General features: G+C 35.3%; 2 protein-coding genes across 2 annotated transcripts in view; both read right to left on the minus strand.

Annotated features, from left to right (window-relative positions):
• Nucleotides 1-2,698, minus strand: part of LOC138323582 (guanylate cyclase 32E-like) — an 82,931-nt gene extending 80,233 nt beyond the window's left edge. Inside the window, exon 1 of the mRNA XM_069268288.1 lies at nt 2,555-2,698. The gene's annotated coding sequence lies outside the window, so the exon portion shown is untranslated. The remainder of the gene's footprint in view (nt 1-2,554) is intronic.
• Nucleotides 2,699-2,803: 105 nt separating this feature from the next.
• LOC138323581 (uncharacterized) lies at nt 2,804-7,426 on the minus strand. The gene is made up of 3 exons (XM_069268287.1): nt 7,358-7,426; nt 5,002-5,464; nt 2,804-4,667 (listed from the first exon to the last, which is right to left on the minus strand). The coding sequence occupies exons 2-3, from the start codon at nt 5,460-5,462 to the stop codon at nt 3,980-3,982; spliced, it is 1,149 nt and encodes a 382-aa protein (XP_069124388.1). The 5' UTR covers nt 5,463-5,464; nt 7,358-7,426; the 3' UTR covers nt 2,804-3,979.
• Between the last annotated feature and the right edge of the window lie 942 nt (nt 7,427-8,368).

Raw genomic sequence — 8,368 nt, forward strand, 5'->3', positions numbered from 1 at the left:
TTCAGCATACCAATCTATTCAAAATTAAACTTGTAATTCCGCTCCACTACCATACTCTACGTTACGCTCCAATTTGTATTCTAATATTAATTAGATTGTTAAACAAACTAGTTGTTTTCCTGCATTTCAAACGACAGTATATTTTTCTTGGTACGTATGATTTGACTTGTTGATAAAGATTGTTATCAATTTAATATTGCTTTCAAAGTAAAGTACTTATTTTATACCAATTCATATATATTGATTATAAATGACCATTCAATCTTTACGTTTGGCCATAATAAAGTGTTAATTTAGCAAGTTAACTATACTTGGCAGTAATTTAACTTCTTTCAGTTTTATCTAGCCCAGCTCATCACGAAATCACTAATGTAAACAATATACCAGATACTGATATAAAGGCTATCATGAATGTTATATTTATAATTATGGGTCAGAAAAATTCAAACAAATTCGTAAGGAAGCGGTCAAAATGGATTTTACAATGTGTTCTGATAAATGGCTATTCAATTTTTAGTACGAAGCTTACAAAAGATAGCATTATACAGTCCAGAAATAATATTCTCCTGGAACAAAATAATCACTATTAATATGACAGACTAGACAGTTATAAAATGTCAATTCCATGAAGTATTTATAGGAACCCCGGGATATTTAGTCTATGAATGATGGGTTGGCGAGAGATAACTAGATAGTCTATACTGTGACCTACATATCTGATAGTCCTGAGATTGCTGACATTACTTACCAGATCTGAGTTGTACGTTGATATGTTGATTTTCAGCTTACATATAGATAATGGAAATAGACAACACGGCTATGTATTTATATATAAGTGATAGGTTAGATTTATCATCAACAAATATGCGCTTGAATACTTTTGGTGTACTTGTAGGTATACTAATATTTACTACTGCCCGCCTCTGTTTAAGGTACATACACAAACGTTATTTAAAATGTAAATAGTCTTTTTATTCCTCAGTATCCCATAACTATAATCTACACTGTAACAACACTTATCAACACTTTTTAAATGTCATTCACTATAATTTGAGTCTTCTTCTCTTTCAAGGAGTCATTATAGTTGACTTAAATCTATATTAACCTACATTAACCTATTCAACATAATGAATCCTTTAATTGCTGGATGTTGTGACCTACTTTATGCTGATCGTTTGACGATAATATCATTAGTTATAAGCTGTCATTCTTGTTTCGATTTTATAGATTTAAAATGCTAAATATCATTGGGTTCGCTGTAAAATGTCATCGAGTCAACTTAACAATATTTCTAACGTAAAAGAAAAGTAGGATAAATTAATTGTTACAGGGAAAGGTATTCTTATTTCCTATTTTTTAATTCGATGATTGAATAAATAAGTTTTTTGTATGTTCAATTATAGAACAATAAAATGATATACAATGTATAAGCATACAATGAGCTTAACATTTATCCTTAAGTTGACAATGCTGTAATTCAAGGTTTTTTTTCAGACAGTTTAGAGATGTTCCTTGTGATAAACTTATCTTCCAACAATCGTTTCCGCGATGGAAGATGTGGGTTTTTTTTTATCAAAAGTCTACTTTGATACGAGTCTTGAAATTAGGGAGTTTACATTCGTAACATTGTGAAAAGACAAGCTACTTGCCAAATCGGTTTTCATTTCCACATCAAACGTTTGAGTTACAACACGTGCCCCGACAACCAAACTAAGATAAATTGTACACTTCCTGAGAACGCCTCACTGGTGTAAGGATGGTCAGTACTTGTCAGTTTTTTTCAAAGAATATCTGAAACACATCACACTCGTTTCATTGTACCTATTTAGTAATTCACCATGGGCACATAAGTAAGTACGAAGAAGGATAACTCTCGTCAGCTACGCTACCAAGCTACATGAAACAATTCTGTATATGAACGGTAGTTATGATAAAGTTGTTTTTTACAACATACACATAGAGGGTAGTCCCAATTTCGTTACGTGAAACAATTCTGTATATGAACGGTAGTTATGATAAAGTTGTTTTCTACAACATACACAGAGAGGGTAGTCCCAATTTCGTTACGTGAGAAGATATAGGTGTTATATGTTCTACTTTTATAAACCACGGCCAAGATAACACCTCGGTATGAAAATGTAATTATACCCGGCAGTATGAAGGAAACCTCAATCAAATAAACAAGATAAACACAGCTATGGAAATTTCTCTAACAACAACAATACAATTATTTCTAAAAGACAAAACTAAAAAAAGACAGAGCTTACCTTTTTCGTATAATATCATCACATTAAAAGGATTGTTCGTCCGTTTATCTTAGTGCCACAAGGCAAAACTATATAAAAACTTATAAATATGACCTGCTTAGTAAGACGACTGTCTTTGAGTCCACAGTTGCCCATTTTAACATAAATTGCCATAATCGTTAATAAAAACCACTTGGCTAATATTAACTATTTTCTTTGTCCTTCGGGTGCTATTGACGGTACATCTGCTCATAGATGAAGAACAGTAATACCGAGCTCTGAGTATGATGATAGATATACACACTTACCTTAGTAAGGTTAATCCTTTAGATTAAACAAATCCAACCAAGTGATGGCCTTACAGGTCGAAACACTAACCACAGGAGGTCAACTGGACTATTTGGTCACTAGATAACGTAAAGACGAGCTAGAACACGTCCGACCTGTATCTCACAAATTTCTTCATCAGCAGTCCGGTCAGTGTGTTACAACGAGATGACCCTAAGTACAGGTGTTTGTGTGTTGATTACAGATGTAAACAAAAACGAAACAAGATATAAACTAAATATAGACACTTTACTGATGCACCTATCACAATTAAGCTGGAGCAATTCAATTCAAGATATGATAATGAGTTATTATCATTCTATGAGAAATTCAAGTGAATCATACATCTACTAAACAACATATAATCTAAATATAGACACTTTACTGATAAAACTGTTACAGATCTAGGAGTAATTTACACCATGACTTAATACTTACACAAGGAAGTCAACATTATCGTACTAAAGAGCTAGGACACTGACTTCCGCGTTACTTGTTACAATGAGTTATCATCTGTCTGTGCTAATTTCGCGTGGGCCATAATGGCTTTAGAAATGATAAAAATTGAAAATATCTTGATAATATGCCTAGTGCGGAAGAAAGCAAAAAGACGAATTAAACTGGTGATATTTGTGCTTTACTGTAAATCAACTAATTTCGCATCTTCATGCCTATCGACTTCTAATGGCGAGTTAATTTGTCGTTCGTGATTTATACTCATATGGCGCAATTATTCATGTATTTGAAATATGATTTTTAAATGCAATCCCGCAATGATAATTCCGTATTTCTTGCAAGAATGAATTATCACCTACTCCTATTACATTCATGTGTACCATAATTTGTTTGGAAACATTCAGAATAGCATATATAGTATGCGCAGTGTAGAAGAAAGTAAAAGTTGGACGAATTCCACTAGGGATCATTTTTGCGTTACTGTAAACCATGTAATTTTAGCAACCTTAATTTCGTGTTTTCATGCATATTGGCTATTTATGATGATTTGTTTTTAGCGATTTAGACTCATATCACTCTACTGTTCTTGTACATTATGTACAGTGTATTTGAAATATTTTTCAAGAAAATTGGTTTAAAAACCTCTTATCGCATTCCAAAAGGAGTTGGTTTAAGTATATCAGTTCAATCTGTTTTCCACGTCTATAAAGTGTAAGTCCCATTGCTATGTATCTTAAACATACTTGCTTTACAAGGTTGAATCCTTTTTTTAAGTCCTTCTGTCTTTTCTATTTAAGCTTTCATCTGATAAAGTTCCATCCATTATTTCAAATCTAATTTACATTTTCTTTTTGTTTACACTTCTAAATGTCTAAACAAAGCTTTCGCGCAGTCGCTTAAAATGAACTCAGTTACTAGGGAACGAAACTCGATTTAACGTGTATGACTCCTTAGGCCCTAAAATTCTGTTCTCCACTAAGCCGTATTGCCCAGGTAAGTTCGTAAGTCTTCACTGCGTCTGCGTACGAACTTTTTATCACCGACTGGTCATTGGTTCGGACAGCTTCCATGAAAGTCTTCAATTCTGTACTGTAGGAATCACTTCCCTCAAATGTGAAATCTCGGTCCTCATCGCGTCTCCCTTTCTCCATGTTGCGAACACGTAAAATACAACTGTCCTGATAAGGTTCTATTAAGGATAGTTTCAAACCATCCAGTTGGACGTCAATGTTGGCTTCATATCTGACGCCGGGTAGGGCGATCGAGTGCGTCAAACACCCTAATCCCCCGTCCGCAAATCTCCAATGACTGACTGTAACACGTGGGATTTTCTTACGTGGCGGAATACCATCTTCTGCGCCCAGTGGAACGTGGGCAATATGACCAGCGCCGCTTCTGTCATCAGAGTCCAGCATAAGAGTATGTACAGTCGCTAAGTCAACATCCCCAACAATGTACCTTGCCAAGTCGCAGAAGTGAGTGGCCTGTTCGACTATGGGACCGCCGCTCAGTTCGGCATTATACCAGTATATATTAGTCATCTCTGTGTAAGCGTAGTAGTACCGTGCATTAAATGACATTACCTTTCCTCCGTGCTGCTTCATTAGTTCCTTCATTTTCATAACTGCAGCATGGTATCTGTGCAAGTAAACAACACCAGCGTTAGAAATGAAAGGAATACCCAGCCAGAAATACGTTTAAAACAAGCGGCATGGAAAGGAGAGACAGAAATACTAAAACGCCGTAGAAGTAAACAATAGATCAAAGCAGTACCGAACCGAATTCTAAACTTTCAAATTTGATCAAGATGTACAGTTGTGATTAAAGAGTTAAAAAGAAAGAGTTGCTCGATAATTTTTTACGTTTTAAGAAGATAGAATTTGTAAAAAAATTATCAATAGCTCCAGTTGATATTAAGGTTCTCCTTAACATCCAAAGGTACTATTGTTATATTGTAAGATATAGGTTATACCTGAACATGTATCCCACCGACAGCACCACTTTAGCTTCCTCTATCGCCTTCTGGATTGCTGCCGCATACGGTTGGAATTTCACAAGAGGCAGCACAGACATGGGCTTCTCCATGAACACATGGATACCTGCCTTCACACACTGTAGTTCCAAGTCTTTGTTTTGCTGAAGGCTACCCCTAGCTACAGGAGGCACACCTATGAAAACAGCATCTGGATGCATGCGTATTAAATCAGCAATATCTGCTAGCACGACACAGTCCTTGTAGAAGCCGCCATGTTGTGACGTCTGTCGCGTCTTCAGGACCTGTTCGGCTTTGTCAGTATCCGGATCAACGATTGCTATTACCTGGAAGCCTCCAAGGCGTTCAAGCCGGGATGCATGGTCCCAGGAAACGTTCCATCTTCCGAAATTTACACAACCGGCCCCCACGAAGCCTATCCTTAGTGTCTTGTTGGACATATCTGAAAAAAAGTTAACAGAATCACGACAATTCTATTTTGAATTTTGCTAACCCTAATGGTTTGTGTCTTTGAAGTTTATTCGCTTATCTTTCTGTCAATTTCGGTAAAGAAATTAGCCCTTTTGAAGTTGTTGGAGGTTGAGACGTAGACATTTTTACTTGATAAATTATTACCTGGAATGAATAAATACTTTACAGTGCAACCCCATAGATACATACTGTTAAGGATGTCGATCAAGACATAACACCGAGTCACATAGGGAGCAAATTACCGAAGACATCGAACAGGAAACCTCACTAGGAAGTACTACAAATATTGGTTGACGATATTCCATGTATGAAGCACTGGCACAAATAAAATTATTAAAATGACATTTAAACCACCAAATGATTGGGTTTTCATTGCTTTAAGTCTTTAACCAATGGATGATCGCTTTACGCTAGTTTATTTGAAATTAATACTCTCTCATTTTATTCAACACATCTTCATGATTACATTTACTAGTAGTTCATAACACAAGTAAAAACGTCTAAATTCATACATTAAACGCCTTATCATTCATCAAGGTATCGGTGTTTTGGAACTAAATAACAAAGCCGAACAAAGACACAAAATGAAATATTTGGGTTCTTTCAACAATTTATTTGACAATATATAGCAACTTAGCAAGTCTGTCTAATTAATCATGAGAGATAAATTCGAGGTCATTTAGTCATTTTCTTCCTGAAATCGGATTAAGGGTTCCGATGTCCGGATAGTAGCCGGAAACATTTTCTGGCTGTAGCCTTAAATAAGACTTAACGACGGAGTGATGATCAAAAGTGGATGTCGGGATATACATAGTAACGACCGTCTCTACATCTAATACTACGGAACCAATACAACAAATCGCCACAGGTACACTTTGTATGGATGTTTTTCTTTTAACGAGTCATTGACCCTCAGCAGGGAGTTTATTTAAAATCGTGTATCAGATTGGTCAAAATATAAAGGTAATACAGTACTCCAAGTTAGGGTTAACGATAATTTTGTTGAACATAAATTACGGTTATGAAATGTCTTCATGCAAATATATTCTGTAAATCAATTTTCTTTTGTGGCTACTATTTCGCGAGTTGTAAGTGATGTATGAATTTATAGCAGTGTAAGTGATGTATAAATTGATAGCAGTGTTAGTGATGTATAAATTTATAGCAGTGTAAGTGATGTATAAATTTAGAGCAGTGTAAGTGATGTATAAATTCGCGGCTATCAACTTTCGCGAATTTACTTGGATCGCGAAATTCGTGAATTTGAATCCCACGCGCAAAAAGCTTGGTTGACCGTATTTGAAGGTAATTCAATGGTTGCAAGAAATATAATCAAAGTTCTATCAATAGCAGAATCATCACAAACATGATAGGAACGACATACTGAAACGACACGCGTTTACACCCAAAGCTTTTTCCACGGCAAGATATTACAATGCTGACATTTTCATGACTAATTGATATTCTAGACTTCCTGATATTAAATCGTAATGCTAGTAAATCATTTCTAATATTATACTGTCAAAACATTAATTGCATATGAAATGCCTTTCACATTTCGATGTCGTAGTCCTCAATAATGAACTGTATTACATATGCGTATATTTCCTTATACAATATCCTAATTAATCTAAGAAATAACAGATACATCTCTAAAACAGTACATCATAGCCTTTTAAAGAGTCATTCATGTAACAGGGTGTCATATAAATACATTTGTATGTAAAACTGTATTTTGTGGAAAATGATTCGCGAGATATTTATTTTCGCGATATTGGATAAATTCGCGAAAGTAGTGAGATTAGAATCTCGATAAATATTAGAAACTATAGAGTAGAGAGTTATGAATCGTTGAAAATATTACCTTAGTCACCTGTTTTGCGTGCTAATGTCGTACTGTTTCGCTGTTGTTGTCGCCTTGCAGATCTAGGTCACATAATCCTTCAGATATCTGTAGCTCTTATCGTAAATGACTTAAAGTCAAGTCATTTACCACTTAGATACAACTTAGATAACATAGCAACTGCTTTCCTTGACATAAATATAAACTTCATATTGCAGCAACTGAAAAATAGGTTTTATTTAAAGCTGATAATGCAGGTTAAAAGTTTTCGTGTTGAAATAAAAAAGAAATGAATGGTGAGAGATGACCTTATCTTCCGTTCATAGTTACCAAGGACACTGCATGCTTGGATTTGTGACTGAGAATCAGGTAGTACTCCGATTGACCACCGTCAACGAGAAAAACGTTCCTACGTTACAAACGTTAGGATACGGTGCATCAAGACACACAGTCTGCCAAACCGGTTAAAAAGTGTTCATTACAACACTCTGTAATTCACGATAAGATTTTTGTTTTCATTTATAGGAAAAGGGACAGACTCAGTAGAGGGTTATATGATCTTTTAAAATTTTGTCATAAGATAAAAAAGAAACATGACTGACATGATGGTAGATTATATCAAGTCATGGCAGACCCGAAAAAGAGTCCAAATCCTGGTCCCGAAGTAGTGAAGAATTCCACTATTCCACTCGATGATGGTGCAATGAAAGAAAGAGAATCTGTTAAGGATTTTGGCGGGAGGCAATTTATTAAGTATGTGCGCATCTCTTGTTCTCGTATCACCTGAAATTGCATTTCTCTTTCGAATGTTCTCAATCGGAGGAATTCGGGATGTTGTGTATGGATCCCGACAAATACGGTCTAAACAACGGGGTGTAGGAGTTTTACTTGCTTTGTACATAATGAGATGTTACACATGATTTCACATGCCCATATAAGGATTTAATCAATTTGAGGAGTTTCCCTCGTATTCCTAACTTTGACAATTTAAACCATAAATGTATACGATCTACACGATCGAACGCTTTTTGA

This window comes from Argopecten irradians, chromosome 5 (assembly GCF_041381155.1).
Source record: "Argopecten irradians isolate NY chromosome 5, Ai_NY, whole genome shotgun sequence".
NCBI classification, from domain to species: Eukaryota; Metazoa; Mollusca; class Bivalvia; order Pectinida; family Pectinidae; genus Argopecten; species Argopecten irradians.

Bases quoted from the DNA above. Each gene is read 5' to 3' on its own strand.
- LOC138323581 (XM_069268287.1), bottom strand. From the start codon at position 5,462: ATGTCCAACAAGACACTAAGGATAGGCTTCGTGGGGGCCGGTTGTGTA. The intron at 4,668-5,001 runs GTATAACCTATA...TTACTTGCACAG, and splicing joins TCGGTGGGATACATGTTCAG to ATACCATGCTGCAGTTATGA.